This window comes from Balaenoptera ricei, chromosome 4 (genome assembly GCF_028023285.1).
Source record: "Balaenoptera ricei isolate mBalRic1 chromosome 4, mBalRic1.hap2, whole genome shotgun sequence".
NCBI classification, from domain to species: domain Eukaryota; kingdom Metazoa; phylum Chordata; class Mammalia; order Artiodactyla; family Balaenopteridae; genus Balaenoptera; species Balaenoptera ricei.
The window spans coordinates 78,000,879-78,023,578 of NC_082642.1; the positions used below are offsets into that span (position 1 = coordinate 78,000,879).

The window sequence follows — 22,700 nt, forward strand, 5'->3', positions numbered from 1 at the left end:
CTCAACAGAAAACTAGCAAACAGAATCCAACAACACATTAAAAGGTTCATACACCATGATCAAGTGGGATTTATCCCAGGGATGCAAGGATTCTTCAATATACACAAATCAATCAATGTGATACACCATATTAACAAATTGAAGAAGAAAAACCATATGATCATCTCAATAGATGCAGAAAAAGCTTTTGACAAAATTCAACACCCATTTATGATAACAACTCTCCAAAAAGTGGGCATAGAGGGAAGCTACCTCAACATAATAAAGGCCATATATGACAAACCCACAGCAAACATCATTCTCAATGGTGAAAAACTGAAAGCATCTCCTCTGAGATCAGGAACAAGACAAGGATGTCCACTCTTGCCACTGTTATTCAGCATAGCTTTGGAAGTCCTAGCCACGGCAATCAGAGAAGAAAAAGAAATAAAAGGAATACAAATCGGAAGAGAAGAAGTAAAGCTGTCACTGTTTGCAGATGAGAATCCTAAAGATGCCACCAGAAAACTACTACAGCTAATCAATGAATTTGGTAAAGTTGCAGGATACAAAATTAATGCACAGAAATCTCTTGCATTCCTGTACACTAATGATGAAAAATCTGAAAGAGAAATCCATTTACCACTGCAACAAAAAGAATAAAATACCTAGGAATAAACCTACCTAGGGAGACAAAAGACCTGTATGCAGAAAACTATAAGACACTGATGAAAGAAATTAAAGATGATACAAACAGATGGAGAGATATACCATGTTCTTGGATTGGAAGAATCAATATTGTGAAAATGACTATACTACTCAAAGCAATCTACAGATTCAATGCAATCCCTATCAAATTACCAATGGCATTTTTTATGGAACTAGAACAAAAAATCTTAAAATTTGTATGGAGACACAAAAGACCCCGAATAGCCAAAGCAGTCTTGAGGGAAAAAAACGGAGCTGGAGGAATCAGGCTTACTGACTTCAGACTATACTACAAAGCTACAGTAATCAAGACAATATGGTACTGGCACAAAAACAGAAATATAGATCAATGGAACAGGATAGAAAGCCCAGAGATAAACCCACGCACCTATGGTCAACTAATCTATGACAAAGGAGGCAAGGATATACAATGGAGAAAAGACAGCCTCTTCAAAAAGTGGTGCTGGGAAAACTAGAAAGCTACATCTAAAGGAATGAAATTAGAACACTCCCTAACACCATACACAAAAACAAACTCAAAATGGATTCGAGACCTAAATGTAAGACCGGACACTATCAAACTCTTAGAGGAAAACATAGGAAGAACACTCTTTGACATAAATCACGGCAAGATCTTTTTTGATCCACCTCCTTGAGTAATGGAAATAAAAACAAAAATAAACAAATGGGACCTAATGACACTTAAAAGCTTTTGCACAGCAAAGGAAACTACAAACAAGATGAAAAGACAACCCTCAGAATGGGAGAAAATATTTGCAAACGAATCAATGGACAAAGGATTAATCTCCAAAATATATAAACAGCTCTTGCAGGTCAATGTTAAAGAAACAAACAACCCAATCCAAAAATGGGCAGAAGACCTAAATAGACATTTCTCCAAAGAAGACACACAGATGGCCAAGAAGCACATGAAAAGCTGCTCAACATCACTAATTATTAGAGAAATGCAAATCAAGACGACAATGAGGTATCACCTCACACCACTTAGAATGGGCATCATCAGAAAATCTACGAACAACAAATGCTGGAGAGGGTGTGGAGAAAAGGGAACCCTCTTGCACTGTTGGTGGGAGTGTAAATTGATACAGCCACTATGGAGAACAGTATGGAGGTTCCTTAAAAAACTAAAAATAGAACTACCATATGACACAGCAATCCCACTACTGGGCATATACCCAGAGAAAACCATAATTCAAAAAGACACATGCACCCCAATGTTCATTGCAGCACTATTTACAATAGCCAGGTCATGGAAGCAACCTAAATGCCCATTGACAGGCGAATGGATAAAGAAGAAGTGGTACATATATACAATGGAATATTACTCAGCCATAAAATGGAATGAAGTTGGGTCATTTGTAGAGACGTGGATGGATCTAGAGACTGTCATACAGAGTGAAGTAAGTCAGAAAGAGAAAAACAAATATCGTATATTAATGCATATATGTGGGACCTAGAAAAATGGTAAAGATGAACTGGTTTGCAGGGCAGAAATAGAGACACAGATGTAGAGAACAAACGTATGGACACCAAGGGGGAAAGTGGAGGGGGGGGTGATGGTGGTGATGTGATGAATTGGGAGATTGGGATTGACATGTATACACTGATGTGTATAAATTGATGACTAATAAGAACCTGCTGTATAAAAAAGTAAATTAAATAAAATTCAAAAATTCAAAAAAAAAAAAAAAAGCTATCGGAGCAGTTTACTAGGTGTAATAACAGGAGGCTTTTCTTTTCTCCCCACTACCACCTCTGGACTCATGGGCTTATGAGATATATTACAACACTGTCCTCTGATTCAAAGCTTGTACTGCATCCTGTAAGATAGAAGCCCATTCTTAAAAAAAAAACCAAAACAACAACAACAAAAACATATAACAGCTATCATCGTGAGATTATAATCAGAAACTGAAGTGGAAGCCCATCCACAGGGGAAGGGCGCCTCTCGTCATCATTTTCATTTTAGGGCCATAAATGAAGATGTAGTGCTTATGTGTGTGTGTGCATGGGGGAAAGAGATCTCCATCAACATCAGCTGAGCACTTATCATGTACCAGGCTCTATGCTGAACATTGGCATTCACAACAGTCCTAAGGGAGAACTCCTATTATCATTCCATTTGACAGATGAGGAAATAGAGGCACACAAGAGTTTTATTGATAGCAAAACTGAGATTTCAACCAAGGTCGAAGCCCATGTGAAAGAAACCTTCCTGGAAAAGTTGGCCTTTGAAAGGAGTAACATGCAGGGGGTCAGGCAGGATCAAAGACAGGAGGCTGGATGGGGGTGGGGGTGGGTGTTAGAGGGTGCTGCAAGCTTGAGATAGTGGCTCCAATGCATGTTTTTCACACCACGAAGCAATTCTGACATGATCTCCCTGGAGATTCCACAGGTTATGGGCTAAGTCCCACAGGACTGCTCCCATTTCCCACTTCTGATGCCAGTCACAAATTCAGGGTATCACCCGTGCTTCTGACCAACAGTCTATAGGCACTCCTGTCGCTTGGGAAATTCCAAGGGTTTGAGGAGCTTTGTGCCAGGAACAAGGGACAGAGACCAAATGCATTTCTTATTATACCACAGGGGCTCTAACAGGGAGAGAATTGACAGAGGATTAGGAGAGTGAGGCAAGAAGTAGTCGAATTAGGGCCCACTTTATTTTCTCCACACTAGAGCCTGCCTGGGTCACAAAAGGCTGCCAGCCCTGGGAGGAGATCACCCAGGCAAGAGAACCCTAGGATTTCTGCTGCTTTCTGGGACCCTGCTTGCCCAGAGGGCCCCACTCTGGACTCCCCAGGCACTGGGTATGGTTCCACACAGAAAATGAGGTATCTGTGAGAAAGCTTCAAGATTTCTAAAAGCCTATAAGAGAATATTACTCAGCCATAAAAATGATTGAAATATTGCCATTTGCAGCAACATGGATGGACCTAGAGATTATCATACTAAGTGAAGTCAGATAGAGAAAGACATATATATGATATCACTAATATGTGGAATCTAAAAAAATGATACAAATGAACTTATTTACAAAACAGAAATAGACTCACAGATATAGAAAACAAACTCATGGTTACCAACGGGGAAAAGGGGAGGAAGGGATAAATTAGGAGTTTGGGATTAACATATATACACAACTATATATAAAATAGATAAACAACAAGGACCTACTGTATAGCACAGGGAACAATATTCAATATCTTGTGATAACCTATAATGTGATAACCTTTTTTCACAAAAGAATCTAAAAAAGAATATATATATATAGATATATATATATATACACACATATATAACTGAATCATTTTGCTGTACACCTGAAACATTGTATGTCAACTATACTTCAATTTAAAAAAAGAAGAAAAAAAAAGCCTAGAAGAACTGTACATTTGCTTGCAAAAAGGCCAGAGGCTAATTAATACAAGTTTCCTCATTTCTGGCTGGAATTTTCCCAGCTCAGTGTAGCAGTTGTGGATGAAAAAATTAATAGTCGATCTAAGAAAGAAATGGAAAATTTTATTGGAACCAACCTGAGGATTCTAACCTGGGAGACAGTCTTTCAGAAAGCTCTGAGGACTGTTCCACCCATTAGAGGTCAAAGCACAGTTATGTAAGTCTTTGAGACAAATATACATCAAATGACGTATTACTGACAATTTACACAATCCAGATCTGCACGTATAAAGCGAGTAGTGGGTCGTGTGTCATCATGGCCCCTTACGAGATTAAGAAGGAAGGTTATCTCCTAAGGAGGTCTGGTTAACGCAGATGCACGACACACACTAAAGGGGAGGGAGGAGGCCCAAACCGGCAAAGAAAATTTTTGTTTAAATTTGTTCTTGTCTTGCCGTAAAATATGAATTTTATTTCATCACAGTGATGACTGATATCCTACTAATTAGAAATGTTGGTTCATTCTGTCCACTGAAAAAACACACAACTTAAGAGCAGTGAGTTTCAGTTTTATTCAGGGACTGTACTGAGGACTGTAGCTCGGGAGACAGCCTCTCAGAGAGCCCTGAGGAACTGCTCCAAAGAGGTAGGGGAGGGGCCAGTATGTATATGAATTCTTTGGTGGAAAACACAGGTAGTTAAGCATTAAAAAGGTTACTGCTAATCACAAAGTTAATGATTTTAGTGCTTATCTATCTATGCATGGAAAATGCAAGAATCTGGGGGTCATTGAAATTCTTCCTGAGGTAAGCATCTTAACTATCTAGGGGCCTTTATACCCAAAATACAGAACGCTTTGTCCTGTTTTTTCCATCCTGAATTCCTCTCAGAGTGCATTGTCATGGGTGACTACACTACCACTGGTAAGTGGGTTGCAACTTAACCCTTTGTATAAGGGGATGATGAGTGACACCCTTTGTTTGTTTGTTTTAATTTTTATTGGAGTATAGTTGATTTACAATGTTGTGTTAGTTTCAGGTGTATAGCAAAGTGAATCAGTTATACATATACATATATCCACACTTTTTTTTTTTTTAGATTCTTTTCCCATACAGGCCATTACAAAGTACTGAGTAGAGTTCCCTGTGCTATACAGCAGGTTCTTATTAGTTATCTATTTTATATATAGTAGTGTGTATATGTCAATCCCAATCTTCCAATTTATCCCTTCCCCTGCCCTTATCCCCGGGTAACCATAAGTTTGTTTTCTACATCTGTGCTTTGTTCTATTTGTTTACAATTCATAGGTACATCTTTTAAATAACTCAAAGGAGAAAGGTAAGACATGTCTTTCTTAGAAGTCAGATTTACTGAGATATGATTTATACACAATAACATTCACTCTTTTAAGTATACAGTTCAATGATTTTTGACAAACACATACAGTTGTGTAACCATCACCACAATCAAGATACAGAACATTTCCATCATCCCAGAAAGTTCCCTTGTGTCCCTTTATAGTCAACCCATAACCCTACTCCTAGACCTTGCCACCAGTTATGTTTTATGTCTTATAGTTTTGTCTTTTCGAGTATCACAGAAATGGAATCAGATAGTATGTTTTGTTGTGAACATATATTTTCATCTTTTTTGGTTAAATACCAGGAGTGAGTCAGCTGGGTTGTATGGTATAATGTTAATTGTACCAGGAATTCCCAAACTGTTTTCCAGTGTGGTTGTACCATTTTACATTCCCATCAGCACTGTGTGAGAATTCCAGTACTTCGGCTCAGGGCTTTGTTTTCAGCAATTCAAATAGGTGTGTAGTGGTATCTCATTTTGATTTTAATTTGAATATCCTTAACACAAGTTATTCTTTTTTAATAAGCAAGACTTGTCTGGAGACACGGTGTTTTAAACCTTGGGGCATCCTAATTTGCTGGCTTTGCCTGATACAGAGACTCGGGAAGATCTTTCCCTGTCCTGTGTTGGCAGGGACCTGCACTTCTTACATCCAGTCAGTAGAGGGCAGGAGAGGACAGAAAATAAGCTTCCCAGTTTTTGGGCTATCAGGGGCCAGCGTGGATAGTATTCGGATGCATTACTGTATTTATGGTTTTTCTCAAATTCCTCTCCCTCTGAACCTCTTTAGCTGCCACCTTGTGAGGCTTGACTCCCCAGATTAATCTTGTGAAGTGATTCAAGGCCAAACCTCTTAACTAACCTTGTAAAATCCTAAGAACTGAGCTACCAAAACTGAGCCACCTTTGTAGAGTCCTTAATACGTCTACTCTCCAATGTCACTCATCAGAGCCTGTGTTAGGGGGAACCACAGGCAGCTGAGTTGGTGAACCTCTGTTCTTCTTCAACTCTTCAGGAGCCAAAAGAGACTAAGGGGTCTTCCCTGGTGGCACAGTGGTTGAGACTCTGCCTGCCAATGCAGGGGACACGGGTTCGAGCCCTGGTCTGGGAAGATCCCGCATGCCGCGGAGCGGCTGGGCCCGTGAGCCACAATTGCTGAGCCTGCGCGTCTGGAGCCTGTGCTCCGCAGCAAGAGAGGCCGCGATAGTGAGAGGCCCGCGCACCGCGATGACGAGCGGTCCCCGCTTGCCGCAACTAGAGAAAGCCCTCGCACAGAAACGAAGACCCAACACAGCCATAAATAAATAAATAAATAAATAAATATTCTTTTAAAAAACAAAACAGACTTTTAAAAAAAAAGAGAGACTAAGGAAGGTCTTTGTCGGGGACAAGTCTCCAGACCGCCCCCGCCCCTGCCATTGGCTACACGCCCTCCTCTCCAGGACCTGGGCTGGGGCAGTTCAGACGGGGCATGGCACAGATCTTCTGGGGCCGGGGCTGCCGAGTGCCCCCAAAGATGTACTCCAGCCTGAGCCCTGGGCTCCCCTCTGGCAGTTGGAACCAAAAGGTCCTGAGGAGGGTGGCAAACATCAGGAAGAGCTCCATCCGAGCCAACTGGTCCCCTAGGCACACCCGATGCCCTGGAAGCAGAAGGAAAGGTCAGAGGGTGGCAGCTGTCCCTGTGCCTGTCCCGTCACACCCACCATGACCCAGTGCTGTGTCCAGTACCTGCAGAAAATGGCAGGAAGGCCTCATTGACCAGGAAGTTTCCATCCTTGTCCAGGAAGTGGCCAGGGTTGAATTGTTGGGGGGTCTCCCAACACTCAGGGTCATAGAGCACAGAGGCCAGGTTGGGCAAGATGATGGTGCCCTGCAGAGAGGAGCTGGTATGGCTCAGGGAGCTCAGCTGGCCCAGCACCCAGCCCTGATGCTGGGCTGATATGAGCTCAGAGAACACTCGGTGTGCACAGGGAAGTTGCCTGGGACCAGGGGGCCTCAAAGAGATTCAGCAGACAGGCCTTCACATCAGTGAAGTCGTTGGGCATTATGCTCTCCTGGCTAAGGGGCACCCACCTCCATCCTAAAGACTCCCGGCCCAGGCTAGAGACTCAGCTTCTGCCTCCCAGGAAGAGGGCCAGTGGCTATTGGGCATGAATGGAGGGGACCAAGTTCTGCACAGGGCAATGAATACTGGCGGTGTGTGTGTTTAAGTGTGTGTGTGTGTGTGTGTGTGTGTGTGAGAGAGAGAGAGAGAGGAGAAATGGAATGGCAGACAAAGTGAAAGAAAGACTGAGTAACAAGGCAGAGAGAAGAAGAGACAGAAAACTTCAATCCTTAGGATTAGGGAGAGGAGAGAGTGACCTCTAACCCTAACCTAACCCGAGCCCTCACTCTACCTCAAAGAAGTGAATAACTGGAAAGAGAATCAGACTGAACAGATGGGAGCAGAAAGAAGCCAAAGGCTCCTGTTGGTGACTTCTGCTCCTTATCACGTGGGCCCTGGGCTGACCAGGAAGCCAAAGTGGAACCAGGATGGGGTTGGCTATGGACCCGGGACCTGGGAGTGCAGCTCCAGGTGTTCTGAGGAAGGCCTCATATCCTATGACTCAGTAACCAACACCAGATAATTAAACTGGTCATCCCTGTGGGGACTAGAGAACTGACCACAGGATTCTCAGTTTTGACAAAGGCATCTTGAAATTAAAAATAACTCAGCAGTTTGAAGCCTGCACACCAAAGAGAAGCCAGTGAAGAATGCAGAAGTTCAGACAATGTAAATACTTTCAGAAGGCACTTTTCTTTTTTCTTCTTCTTTTTTTTTTTTTAGTTGCTCTACTGTAGCCTTAAGGGAGGGGCCTGACCTTAGCCATCCAGACTGACAGGCACCCAGACCTCTTTACCCCGTGGCTTTAATCAGTGGGATTGGGAAGCACATGTTCTTGCTGCTGCCTGAGTGAGCTGTTTGTTTCCTAGTTACTGTCCTGGGAATTTCCCTCCATTTTCACTACCAGGGATGAAGTAACCTCTGCATTACAACAGTTCTTAATAATCACCTTCAGATGCAGAGGCTCCTGGCAAGATGCTCTTTTCCCTCCAGAATTATTTATATCCTGTTCTGGGTAATGTTCTGGACTCCTTGCAAAGTGATTAACTGATATTAATTCATGGGACAGGCTCAGACCATAGCCTACCCAGCACACAACAAGGGCACCCCTCCCTCCCCTCCAAACTATAGAGCCATCTGCCTGCTGATACCTCCTGGGGATTCTATCCCAACTTCTTCCCAGTAAATGGCAGCTTGGAGTTTACAATCAAACAGAATGTCTGAAGAGGGACAGGCTTGAAGTGCCACGTCTGTATTAGGGACCATTGCTGTTGTCGCTGTCACTCGACTGATGGAATGGTTAAGAACCATTTAGGAATATCTGTAACATTTAATGATCTACTGTCAAGCTTTTTTTTTTTTTTTTTTTTTTTATAAATTTATTTATTTATTTTTGGCTGAGTTGTGTCTTCGTTGCTGCACGCGGGCTTTCTCTAGTTGCGGCAAGCGGGGGCTACTCTTCGTTGCGGTGCGTGGGCTTCTCATTGCGGCGGCTTCTCTTGTTGCAGACCATGGGCTCTAGGCACACCGGCTTCAGTAGCTGAGGCTCACGGGCTCTAGAGCTCAGGCTCAGTAGTTGTGGCTCACGGGCTTAGTTGCTCCGCGGCATGTGGGATCTTCCCAGACCAGGGCTCGAACCTGTGTCCCCTGCATTGGCAGGCAGATTCTTAACCGCTGCGCCACCAGGGAAGCCCTACTGTCAAGCTTTGATTCTACTTTCAGGAGACATCTCTCGCCCAAGTTGGAAAAGCTCAATATTGATTCTAGGCTGTTAATGGTTCCCTGGAGCTCTTATCACAGAACACCTCCGAGAATCAAATTGGCAGGAATGGGCTATTAATAAGGAAATTTTTAATCCCAAACGACATAAAACAGAGCTGAACCTTAGTTCCCTCCTTTTTAACTTGACCTAATTTGGAACAACTCTTGGACAACCAGGGCCTGGGGCCTCCTACCAGGATAACAGCAAAATAAGTTGATGACATGGTCCTATCCTCACAATTAAGGAGACATATGTCTAACCTCTGAACTTGATGGCCAAAAACTGTCAAGGACTGTTCAGTATTAGCCAATCGGGCAGACCAATGGACAATGCAAAACACCTCCTTCCAACGTGCTGATGCATTTACCTTCCTAAAGAGGCATTTTTGGAGCAATATGAACGGCAGGGAGTATGGTAGAGCAAAAAATTTGGAATCAGAGGGACATGAATTCGAAACTCAGTTAAGTACCTTACTAACTGTGTGTCTGGGGCAGTTACTTGAGCTCTCTTAAGCCATCTGTTAAAAAAAAAAAAAAGAAAGAATAACAGTAGCAACAGCATCTAAAGGACAGGGTTATTATGAAGAGAAAAATGCATGGAGACAGGAATCTCAAGTCTGATCAAATTAATAAGAATTTAATAATCACATCCTGGCAGGGCCCTTGCTGTCAAGCCTGCCCTGAACCATGGTTGTAAGAGTTGAACAAAGATTCTCATGATGGAAAAAATTGGGCCCCCATACCTTCTATCCCCACTGTGTTCATGGTGTACCACCTGGTACCATTGAGGCTTCCACCAGAGACAGGCTGGAGTATCAGTGCTGAGCCAAAGTCCCTTTCTGAGGAAAGTCTTACACAGCGCACCTCCGTGCATAAGGCACCAAGATGAGTGACTCTGTTTCATCTTCATTAAAATGGCAACCTTGCCACCTACACACCTGTGCTACATTTCCTTTAAAATGACACCCCACTCCCAAAATGATTCTTGATGCCTGTCATTCACTCCCCATAAAACCATCTCCCCTTGAGGGTGGGCTGGCTCTAGTGACTCACTTCTAGCAAATAGAATATGGCAAAAGTGATGGGATATCACATCTGAGATTAGGATACAAAAAGACTGTAGCTTCTGTCTTCTCACTTGCTCTCTCTAATGGAGGTCAGCCGCTATGTTTTGAGCTGCCCTATGTAGAGGCCCAATGTTAAGGAACTGAGGGTGGCCTCCAGCCAACAGCCCAGGAGAAACTGAATCCTGAAGATAGCAATGCAAGTGCTCTTACAGTGGAACCTCCCCATGGAGACTTCAGATAAGACTGCAGCCCCAGGCAACAACTTCATCATAACAACATGAGAGACCTTGAATCAGAGGCATCCAGCTAAGCTGCACCTAGATCCCTGACCCACAGAAACCCAGATCCCTAGCCCACAGAAGTGCTATTTTTGTAAGTTGCTAAGTTTGGGGGTAATTTATTACAAAGCAAGAGAGATAGACAACTAATTCAATAAATACCTTTTATCTAGGATCTGCATGGCAGTCAGTCATTGTGAGGACTGAATGCTGTAGTGGACTCAAAGCCCTTAGCACACAGTAAGGCTTGGCAAAGAGCAGGAATTATTATATTGTTATCCAGTTCATGTCAGAAACCTGCACAGAAACCTGTTTCAAGCTGAATCACCAGAGAGCTACAAACCTGAACTCTATTTTTTAACTCCATGCAGAAATGTATTCATGTTAAACTTTCACCGTTTAAAATGGGTTGAAGATAAGAAGAAGCCATACCATATGAAAGAATATTTCTGTATCTTTAAACTCCTACTGAAGGCACCACCCAATACATTGTCCACTGGCCCTCAAAAAGGTATTATGATTGATGATCTTCATAATAACTTCTTGAAGGGTGATAAGCCAAAGTTTTCCTGATACAGGCATGCTTCCTTTTATGACATAATGAGAGCCATACCTAATTGGGATTTCCTTTTTTGACTTGATCCAGGGAAGCTCAGACTCAAGTTTTTTTTTTTGTTTTTTTTTTAAAGTTATACAATTATTTATTTATTTATTTATTTATTTATGGCTGTGTTGGGTCTTCGTTTCTGTGCGAGGGCTTTCTCTAGTTGCGGCAAGTGGGGGCCACTCTTCATCGCGGTGCGCGGGCCTTTCATATGAGGCCTCTCTTATTGCGGAGCACAGGCTCCAGACGCGCAGGCTCAGTAATTGTGGCTCACGGGCCTAGTTGCTCCACGGCATGTGGGATCTTCCCAGACCAGGGCTCGAACCTGTGTCCCCTGCATTGGCAGGCAGATTCTCAACCACTGCGCCACCAGGGAAGCCCCCAGACTCAAGTTTTATGTACATATACAGTGGCTGTTCTTGACCTAAACAGTTTGATTTACCTTTATTCCTCTATCTCTCCTTATTCAGTACTTGTTCTCTTAACCTAGTTATAAAATGAAAGAAACAAGACAGGCATTTCTACTAGAAATCAGTTCTAAGGATATAACACAAAATGCAGACCAAGCCTAAGGCACATAAATTGCAAATAGGCTAAATGTTCACCAATAAGGGTTAAGAATTACAAAACATCCATTTGGTGGAACATTATGCAGCCATTTAGAGTGATGTGGAACAGTGGTTTTCAAAATGTGGTCCCGGGACCCAAAGCATCCACACCACTTGGGAACCTGTTAGAAAGGCAGATTCTCAGCCCTCACCCCCAATACTCTGGGAATGGCTCCCAGCAACGTACATTTTAGCAAGCCCTGCATGTGATTCTGGTGTACCTAGAAGTTTGGGAACCAGTAATGTAGAAGAATCAGAATGATATGTTAAGTGAAATGAAGGATTCAGAGTTATATATTCAGCATAATCACAGCTATGTAAAATATATGCGGACAAAAAAGATTGGAAAGAGGTGCGTTAAAATGTCTGCAGGGGTTACTTCTGAACAATACAGAACATTTAAAAATATCCCTAATTGAGTGTATTCTTTCACAATCGTAACTCTCCATCCGGAATGACATAGATAGAGATGAATGGATGGACGGACGGATGATTGACTGAGAGTTGGCAGACAGGTAGAAGCTGTAGCAGGTGGCTGTGCTGGGCAGGCAGCCCCGCGAAGGGTGCTTTCTGCAGGCACTGGATCGGGCATGAGGTCACACTGGGGCCACCTACCTTGGGCACGGGGTGGCCGTGCACACGGGTGGAGGTCACGCACTGGCGCACGGCACCTGCGGTCACAACGCTGCCGAGGCACTGCACCTCGTGGAGGACGGCGCGGGTGTAGGGCAGTCGCTCGTGGTCCTCGTAGCGGACGGCCCGGGAGGTGCCCAGCACCGCATCCAGCTCCCGCTGCACCCTCTCTGCAGGCGGCTCCGCGTGGGTCCTGGGAGGGGCTGCAGCCCGACCTCCACACCACGCCCCACCGTCCTCGTCCCCACCCAGAGACAGTCGCCGAGGTTCGTCGCCCCTAGGTTGCCCTACCCCCCTCAGCCACCCCTGGTCCCAACAGTGGCAGCCCCTCTCTAAGGCAGAGCTTGTGAACAAGATTTGGCAGGATTTGCTCCTCCAAGGGGGACTTGAGGGAAGGGCTAGCACCCAGATTTGAGCACCCACTATGTGCCAAGTGTTCTATATACAAAGAGTCCTATGGGGTAGGAACTGTTGTCTCCACTTTACAGACAAGAAAACTGAGGCTGTGTCAGGACAGGTACTTTTCTGAAGGTCACAAAACTAGTGGAACCAGGATTTGAACTTAGGTCATGGCCAGTTTGTCCCTGAGAGAACTCTAGCCACCTTTTTTTCCTTTGTGATCTTAAGTGGACATTGACACAGGGCCTGGCACTTAGTAGGTGCTGGATCATTACTGAATGGGTGAAATCATGTTGCCTCATTTCACACTGTTCCTAAGTGGTTGAATTACTTACCCAGGATCCCTCAGTAAGTAGCAGGGTGCGACTAGAAGTCCCCACCCCCCAGCCCCTCCATCTGATTCAAAGCCATGAACACCTCCTACACCACAGCAGTGAGAGCAGCACCCACCCCTGGGGCCACAGGCCAAAGACAGTGATGCGGACAGGTTCCTCCAGCCCAGAAGCCCACAGCAGGGGTAATGGGCATGGGGCAGTCAGCAGGGTGTAACCACGGCCCCCTTACCCTGGATGGCTCCATGCTGGACCATGTAGATGAGTGCCCAGCACAGGGTAGTGGCCGTGGTGTCGGTGCCTCCCAGAAACAGGTCGACCACCACCTGGATCAGGTTTTCTTCATTGAATGTGGAGACAGGGTCGTCCGTGGCCTGGTGGGTGGGGGATGAGTGGTGGGGAGAGCAGCTCCGTGTCTGAAGCTCTCCTCTCACAGAGCCCTGGCATCTCCCTGACTGAGGCCTGGCCTGTCCCTAAACTTGTGGGACCAGAACTCCTCTGGGGTCAGAAGGGCCTGAGTCCCAGGACTGCACTGACTTTTGAGGGGGGAACTGCCCTGACATCAGCCAGGTCCCCTGCTTCCCACCCTACCCATGTCTGCAGGAGCCAGCGCTGGCCTGGGAAAAGATAGGGAGGGAAAAACCCGAACGGCTGCTGCTTCAGCGTGCTCTGAAAAACTGAGGCCAGGATGAGGAACCGAGGCCGTGGCCTTGAAATGAGATGCAGCCGGAAAGACAGCCCCCTCCGTCCCTCCGTCCCTCCCTCCGCAGCTGTTTCAGGCCCACCTTAGTGATCTGGGCCAGGTAGCAGCTGATGAAGTCCTTGGGGGCCTCAGGTGTCCTGAGTTTGTGTCTGTTGATCTCCTGGCAGATATAGCCCCGCACAGCCTTCTGGTACCTAAACATCTCCTGGTGGGGGCCTGGGAGGCGGCGGAAGGCCCAGGGGAACAGATCATACAGCTGTGGGGGAAGAGGCCCGCCCAGGGGCTGCTCAGGTGCTGACCCTGAGTCAGGGCAGCTCAGAATGGTGCTGAGGGCACCAAAGTGGTCTGGGACCTCTGACATGGGCATCCCAGGACTGCTCATCATCTGGAAACTCTCCACACTCCTAAAGTAATCTAGACAGTAATGAAAGCAGTAGTAGCGGAGATTGGATCCAGGGCTCAGCTAGGATGTCGCAGGCCCAGATAGCTGTATTTAAGGGGATTTAACCTGTCTCTTACTCCCTGCCCACACTTCCATGCTCAACCACAATAAAGGAACTTTGATGCTGTGAATCGTCATTTTGCTGAGCAGAGGCTGCCTGAGGAACCCAGAATCAGGCCCCGTGGCCTTCCTCCTGCCTACCTGACACCCTCCCTGCTATGCCCTGGCTGAGGCCCCTGCCTGCCCTGGGCCACCAGCTGTCCAATGGTCGGCACACCTGCCTCCCCGAGGGCCAGCTTACCCTGCGCCAAATGGTGCTGACAAAGGCCAGGCCAAAGTCGATGGCTTGAATCAGTTCCTGGAAGAAGGGATCCTCCAAGAGGAAGTGGCGGCCAAACACGAGGGCCCCAATGACTCTGGCCGTGGACGTGACAATGTGTACCCGAGGGTCGAAGGGTCTACCTGAGAGCAGAGGGGCAGGGCTCAGGGTGAGGAGGCAAAAAGAGCACTGCCCTGAGTGTTCATCCAGTCTGTATACGGTCACTCATTGCATCACTCATTCATTCCCAGTCTTCAGTCATTCACTCAGCAAATGCTTACGGAGCAACTTCTATGAGCCAGGCTTGGTGACAGGCACTGGGTTTGCAGGGAGAGGTGTGGGAGACAGACCCATTTAAACACACTAGAACGTGGGGCAGGTATGTCCCAGCTGGGAACAAAGGATGCAGGGGCCAGCTGTGCCTGGGATTTGGGGAGGGCTTCTTAGGCAGGTGATGTCAGCCAGGTCTGAAAGGAGCAGTGGTTTCTCACAGGGAGGGAAGGGGTGTGGATTAGGACATTCCAGAGGGGGAACAGCATGTGCAAAGGGTCTGTGGTGTAAAAGGCTCGAGATGTTGAGGGAGGACATTTCCCCACCTGTAGAGAAGGGCTTCAGGCTTCTCAATGGACTGGACGTTCCTGGGCCTGTGTCTGCCCACTTGCCCACCTTACAGAAACTTCTGATTTATTGATGTAGCACAAATCCCCTACTGGATCCGCAAAGGGTCCACCCCTTTATACACACATTCCCCCACCCCACCCCGAGGGCTCAGCCTCCTTGCAGAAGTGTGCGTGTTTGTTGTGGAGGGATTAGGGTGGGCCTGCCCCAGCCCGCTCCTTACCCTGCTCCTGGTGGAAGGCCTCTGCCAGCTCTGCCGCCTCTCCCTGCAACTGCAGCTCCAGTGCCAGCTTGCCTAGGCCTAGCTCCCGAAGCGTTGCCAGGCAGAAGCGTCTCTGCTGCCTCCACGTGTGCCCATTGCTGCAGATGACCCCTGGGCCCGGGTTGGGGGACAGTCAGCAGCCCGTCCCAGCCTCCCAGGCCAGGGCCACCTGCCTCTCACCCAGGCAGGGACAGCAGACCCCTGGGCAGCCTTCCCAATCAGCTCGGGGCTGGTGCTCTGACCGAGGGGCATTTGGGGGTCGTGTGGTCCATGAGCCTGGTGCCATCAAGGTGGGCTCAGCTATGCCCTCCTCCCAAGCTGCCAACCTGATTTTGCCTTTAAGAGTCCCCACAAGAAATGGAGGAGGAGATAAAGAAGGGAAGGGAGGACGGAGCCTGGAGGGGAGGAGGCGGGGGGAAGGACATGTGCTGAGCCAGGCGCTGTCCTGGGCACTCTTGGCTGTGGGGCTCACTTAATCTCCCCCACATCCCGGGAGGCGAGAGCAGTCACTATCCCCATCTAACAGATGAGCACACTGAGGGACGGAGAGCGAGGCTGCCTCGCCCGGTCACAGAGCTGGTTCCTCCCCATGCTCGCCCCTCCCCTCGCACAGCGGGGTTTGAGGAGACCCGAGCCCTCCTGGCAGATTCCTCCCTGCTAACAGTTCTGGGTCACCCCAGCGGACTCCTGAGTGCGGTCTCCATCCAGCCACCCCGTTCCCCGCGGACAGGGCACCCTTGCCTCTGTCTCCAAACAGGTCCCGGAAGAGCGGGGTGAGGGGCCGGCCTGAGAACTGCTCCGAGTTGGAGACCAGGGCTTCCTTCACCACCCGGAAGCCGCGCAGCACCACCACGGGCGTCGGGCCCACCCACACGGTGAACACGTTGCCGTGAGCCTGGGCCAGCTGCGGAGAGACAGGGTCCCAGGTCTGCAGAGAAAGCTCAGCTGGCCCCATTCCCGGGCACCTTCCTCTTGGCATGAATCTCCACCTTCTCGCACCCAACACTTACCTCGGGTGCACCTTCTCAGTGTACCTGCCACCCCATTCGTCAGACAAGCCAAACCCTGGGTTCCCACAGCCAGCACTAGTGCCAGCTGGGGTCACATCACAGGCTCCCTGAGCACGTAGAATAGTCAGGGCCCAGCACTTACACACACAGCATCTGGTTTGGACCCCAACGATCCTGGGAGGTGGGTATGCTCTACCCATTTTACAGATGATAGTCAATTATAACGATACTTTCTTCAGGGCTCAGTGTCCAGTGTGGCCTTTACATAGATTACTTTAGTGCACTTTCAGTATAAGTGTGCGAGGTAGGTATCATTATCTCTAGTTTATGAAAATGGAGGCCAGGGAATTCCCTGGTGGTCCAGTGGTTAGGACTTGGTGCTCTCACTGCCAGGGGCGCGGGTTCAATCCCTGGTCAGGGAATGAAGATCCCATAAGCTTCACAGTGTGGCCAAAAAAAGAAAAAGAAAAAGAAAAACAGAAAGAAAATGGAGGCCAAAAAAGAAAGCAAAAGACCAGGGCTCCACACCCGGGTCTTCCGACTCTCAGTGCAGTGCTTTTCCTACTACATGACGAGCCTGGGGATCATGGTCATCTAGAATCTTCAATCAGAATTTTATAAAATACTTAGTCAACATTGATGAGAGCTGAGCATTGTCATGGGGAATGGAATCGTCTCCTGCCCTCCAATTCTCAGCAATAATTCAGCTCTGGTCCGGATTTCAAACCCCCCACTCAGGGCAACAAAACCCTCCCACTGGTGGGATCCACCCACCCTAGAAGGGGGCCTGGTGTAGCAGTGCTACTTGAGTGTGCCCTCGGGGGTCCCATTCTCCCCAGTTGCCATCCCAAGTGGCTTTTCAGAAAATTCCTTCCAGCCACAAACAGGGCTCTCCTGGAGCAGAGTCCTGTTAAAGAGTTTTCTCCACCTCATTACATTGGCAGTGGAGCTCTGCCGCAGAATCCTTTTGGGTGACCTCTGTGCAAAGTTTTTTTTTTTCTTTTAAATATTTATTTATTTATTTATTTGGTCGCTCCAGGTCTTAGTTGTGGCATGTGAACTCTTAGTTGTGGCATGTGGGATCTAGTTCCCTGACCAGGGATCGAACCCACGCCCCCTGCATTGGGAGCGTGGAGCCTTAGCCACTGGACCGCCAGGGACGTCCCTGTGCAAAGTTTTTACATTCAATGTTTGCAATCTCCCAACAACCCTGCATTTGACAGATGAGGAAACTGAGGCTCAAGGTCATAGAGCAAGTGAGTGGCAGGTGCAGGATTCACCCCCCAACGCGTGTCTGAGCCCAGTTCCTTGCTTCTAGTGTCCCTGGGCTGAGAGGGAGGGTCCGTGTGCCCACCCCTCCAGAGGGCACAGGACATCCAACTCAGGACGGATTCCCTACCTGGAGAAGTGTCTCTGGGTGCAGCTGAAAGCTTAGTTGCCATAGGTTTCCAAGGATGGGGAAGGGGAAAGGACCAGGAGGAAGGCGGCTCCTTTCCCAGTAGATGGTGCCAAGTTTCAGGAGCAGGAAGGAGACAGCCAGTAAAGCCAGCCCGCTGAGCAGGGAGAACATCTCGGGCCTGCACGTCCCTCACCCCTTTGCCACCAGCCCTGGGCTGCCAGTGCACTCCAGCCTTCTCTTTAGCTCTGTCCGGCCACCCTCCTCTCCAGCGCCGTCTGACCTCCGCTGTTATCCCAGCACAATCAGGCAGTGTCATGTTGGGAGGCAATCCCAGGAGTCTTCTCACAGTGAAGTAAATCCACTTGGTCACGCCAGTCACACCCAGGCCCGGCTACTCAGCAGGGCCACAGGGCCCCGGCCTGGAACAGGTTGGGAGAGCTTCATTCCCAGAGCAGCCTCACCTCTGGCCCATGGAGCTCAACCCCAGTCAAGGTCCTCTCGGCCTCTTCCTGCAAGTCTCAGCCAACCGCCTGGGTCAGCTCGGCGGGGATGGGGCAACCACTGGCAGCGGCGGTGTCTCCCCTCGGGATACGCTATTCTGGCTCAGCATGATGCAGACCGGGCTCATCTTTCCTGCTCCCCTCTGCCCAGGTGCTAAACAGTCTCTCTGGAGGCCTCACCAGCCTCCCAGTCACCCCCATCCCCGCTCCAGCCTCTGGTCAGCTTGGACTCTTCACCTGCCCGGGATCCTCGTGTTTGTCAGTTGTCACATTCTGTAGCCTTTGCTTTTATCTCAGCTGTCCTGGAGCCAGATTGCTGAGTCAAAATCCTAGTTCTCCCCTTACTAGGTGAGGACCTTGGGCAAGTTATTCAGCCTCCCCCTGCCTTGGTTTTCTCATTTGTACAATGGTGATGATAATTTTAGGCACTGCCTCGGAGAGTTGTTGTACCAGGTGTGGCGGGAGATAAATGGTATACTCAAGTTGAGTAAATTGAAGATAGTTTAAGAGAGACTTACAAAGGTGTGTGGGCAGGAGTTAGTGGAACCACAAGGCACGGTGCAGTGCTCCAGGGTAGCCACGTGGGGGAGCCCCACCCAATCAAGGCTGAGAGAGGAGAGGGACATCGATTAACAAGTGTGGAGTTTCAGTTCAGAAAGATGGAAAAGCTCTGGAGATGGATGAGGGTGATGGCTACACAACAATGTGAACGCACTTAATGCCACTCAACTGTCCACTTAAAAATGATTAAAATGTGGGAAATTCCCTGGCGGTCCAGTGGTTAGGACTCCTTTCTTGCATGCAGGGGGCCCAGGTTGGATCCCTGGTCGGGGAACTAAGATCCTGCAAGCTGCACGGTGTGGCCAAAAAAAAAAAAAAAAAGCTTAAAATGGTAAGCTTTATACTGTGTATATTTTACCACAATTTTTAAAAAAGCCAAGGGACAGAGACATCAGCAGAGGAGCCTGGAGCCCCTAGTTTGGTGGAGACCCACCAGTGACTTCGGTGGATCATTGACAAGAGCTCTGGCCTTCATTAGTGAGATGCAGCGGGTTTATGGCAATCCTGCAGAAAATAAATACCTCATCCTCACTCTGCTCTACCCTCTGATGTCTGTAATGTAATGTGCCTCCCATTGGTCAAATCCAATTAGAAGCTGGAGGGCAAGAAATCCCGTAGAAAATGTAAAATGGTGCAGCTGCTTTGGAAACAATCTAGCAGTTCCTCAAATGGTTAATCATAGAATTAGCACATGATCCAGCGGTTCCACTCCTAGGTGTATACCCAAGAGAAATGAAAACATATGTTCACACCAAAACGTGTCCACAAGTGTTCACAGCAGCATCATTCATAACAGCCAAAAATGATGAATGGTCCATCAACTGATGAATAGTTCTCAGACTTCACTCTGCATATGGAAACCCTGCACTAATCTCTCCATCCACACAGCCAGTCCTTCCCCATCTCTATGCCTTTACTCATGTAGTTCCCTCTGCCTGGAGGCCCTTCCCCCTTTTCTCCTCCTCTAGAAGTTCCATCTATCTTCAAGGCCTCTCTCACCTGGATGTGATGACAAGGATCCTCCCCTCACAGGGCTGTTGGGAGGATGAGCTGAGACAATGTGAGATGAAAGTGCTTGTGGATAATGTACATGCTGGTACAAATACTGTTACTGCTGCAATTTCCACAAAACTGCTGGCTTCCACTTTTCATAAGTTGCCTTCCCCTCTCCAACATGTCATGTTCTTTCTTCCTCAAATTGTTGCTTAAGAGCCTACACTTCTTGAAATGCTTCTCTAGCCAACCTCACCGGTCTCTATCCACTACCTCCAAACACCCCAACCGTCTCCCTCAGTGGTCCTTGCCTTGGCTCTGTTAACTACGTGGTGTCCACTCCATCTCTTCCACGATATGACAAGGTCCTAAGGGCAGGTGTCATGTTTCCCTTTCTTTGGGTTTCTCCAACAGTGTCACCCGATCGCTCAGAGTCCCAAGGTGCCATTAGGTAACGTGGACTTACTAACAGAAGGACCTGGTGGCCCCCCAGGCCAGTCCCATGGCTCACTTTCCTCTGTGTGAGCACACCAGTGTCCACTGCATGAGAGCTCCTCCATGGTGGTCCTTCCACACACGTCTAGACTTCTGCTTTACCCCCTTCTCTCCCCCACTGCAGTGTGGGGACCTTGGAATATCTCACATGTAACCTAGTACACCGTTGCAGCCTTTGAGTTAACTCAGATGGTTTTGGTGGTTTGGGCACATGAGGATGGTGTTCTGGGGATGGCTGGGGTGGGTGGTGCTGGCAGTCATGAGGGTTTTAGTAGAGGCTTTTGCACAGATGCAGAGAATTGGGCAGTGGCTGTGATGGTGACCCTGGTTTGGGAGATTGTCGTAGGATAGAAAGATGGGTCGGTCACCTGTCTTGTGACCCACTGACCACATTTCATTCGGGTCCAGCTATATTCTGGGTGTCTTGGCTAGGTAGGAATGTTTCTCAGAGCCTCCTCAAAATCAGATATAGCATTTGAAGCCTTTTCTTTAAGACACAGAAATTTATTCCCCTAATGGGAGACTTGCCTGGTCAACATTCCTAAGTGTGTTGAACTTTGACAAACTTCCTCCCCTCCCTCTGGCTCCTGAGGTTGGGATGTGGCTCCTGGAAGAGAGACACACACAGCACACAGGGCCAGACTGCAATCAGATTCCAGGGATGGCAGGTCCAGGACCTGGAACAGAGGCCCCAGGGCACTAGCCCCCTCCTCGTTGCTTGGCCAAGGCCCTCAGTGTTACACTGTGAGGTGTGGGCTTCCCAACAAGATGGTGGACGTGGGCCACATGGTTCCCACCTAGAGGGAAGTCCCCATGCAGAGTGTCTGATCCTGTGGTAGCCCACCCTCAAGTCGTACCTTCATAGATGGTCCCCTTATGATTCCAGCCACCATCACCACCCAGGCCATAGGGCTCCCTGTTTCCTTTTTAGAATTCTAAGCCAAGGGCGGACAAAGCTCAGACCCCTATCTCTTATTCCTCTAGGAACAACTCAAATCAACTAAAGATGTCTTGGCTGAGCACCTGCCCTGTGTGAGGTATTTGCCCATCAAATTCCTAAACCAGTGCTTTCTATGACACTGTGATGGATGTTACTATAAGCAGGTAAGGTAGGGGATCCCCGGAGAAAGAAAACCAAGCAAGCCTGGCTTTCTGGACATAAAAGAAGCCATTTTTGGCCTAAGCCATTTTGTAATCTAAGCCTGGCCACAATGCTGGTCCTTGATTGTTAATAACTAACGATCTTAAGGGAACAAAAGAATGCAGAAACAAACAGCTGTTATCAGGCAAGAGAAGTAAAAATAGCAAAGGTAATATCGGTTGTCAAGACTCCCAGTTCTGTTACGACGGTAAACATTAGCCTGAAGGGCTCAACCACCAGGTCAACTGGAACCTAAGGGATGATGATGTTGACCTTTTCTGACCCTCATGACTTCAATCAACTAAAGCTTGGACTCTGTAGACCGCCCAGGCCCCTTTACGAATATGCATCTGCACTTAGCTTAAAACGCCCCCAGTTTTGCTGTTTGGGGAGAAACTGCTTTGGGAAAGATCCCGGTGTTCTCCTTACCTGCTGCGAGTAATAAATCCTTCTCCTCTCCTGCTCTTTGGCTTGGTTGCATCTTTTGGCTCGACACCCACCAGGAGGCGAACCCAGTTTTTGGGTAACATTATTGCTTCTGTTTTACAGATGAAGAAAGCAAGGGTGAACTGATTTGCTCAAGAAAGTGGTAGGGCTACAATTCTAACCCAGATTTTCTGTCTCCAAGTTCAGTTTTCTCTTTCCACAGCTGCCTCTCAGCTGGGACAAGCCAACATACTCAAAAGGGAGTTTACTAAAGGCCAAGAGAAAAACAAAAGTGAGAAACCCTGAGCCAGTCATGTTTCCAGAGATTCTGATGCAGCTGTAGAGGCCTCCTTCACAGGGCCCAGGCTGGTCCCAGGTCTGGCTTTGCATCCTGTCTGATGCTGCAGCCAGGAGCCCCTTCTTCAGAACTGAGATGCCTTTTCCACTCCTCCTTTCTCTCCTCTCCCCCATCCAGGGGGACCCCCTTCTGTGGCCCCTGGAGAAACAGTGGCTATGGACAGCATATCACAGCCTCAACCAAGGGGCCTGTGCCCCAGGCAGGAGGTATTTTCCAAAATA

The 22,700-nt window shown here is 47.9% G+C and overlaps 1 protein-coding gene across 1 annotated transcript; it reads right to left on the reverse strand.

The window, feature by feature from the left end:
• Positions 1 to 6,777: 6,777 nt before the first annotated feature.
• Positions 6,778 to 16,551, reverse strand: LOC132364366 (cytochrome P450 2J2-like). Its single transcript, XM_059919968.1, has 8 exons — positions 16,272 to 16,551; positions 15,558 to 15,707; positions 14,699 to 14,859; positions 14,038 to 14,211; positions 13,485 to 13,626; positions 12,504 to 12,691; positions 7,195 to 7,336; positions 6,778 to 7,106 (listed from the first exon to the last, which is right to left on the reverse strand). The coding sequence occupies exons 1-8, from the start codon at positions 16,549 to 16,551 to the stop codon at positions 6,889 to 6,891; spliced, it is 1,455 nt and encodes a 484-aa protein (XP_059775951.1). The 3' UTR covers positions 6,778 to 6,888.
• Positions 16,552 to 22,700: the final 6,149 nt, after the last annotated feature.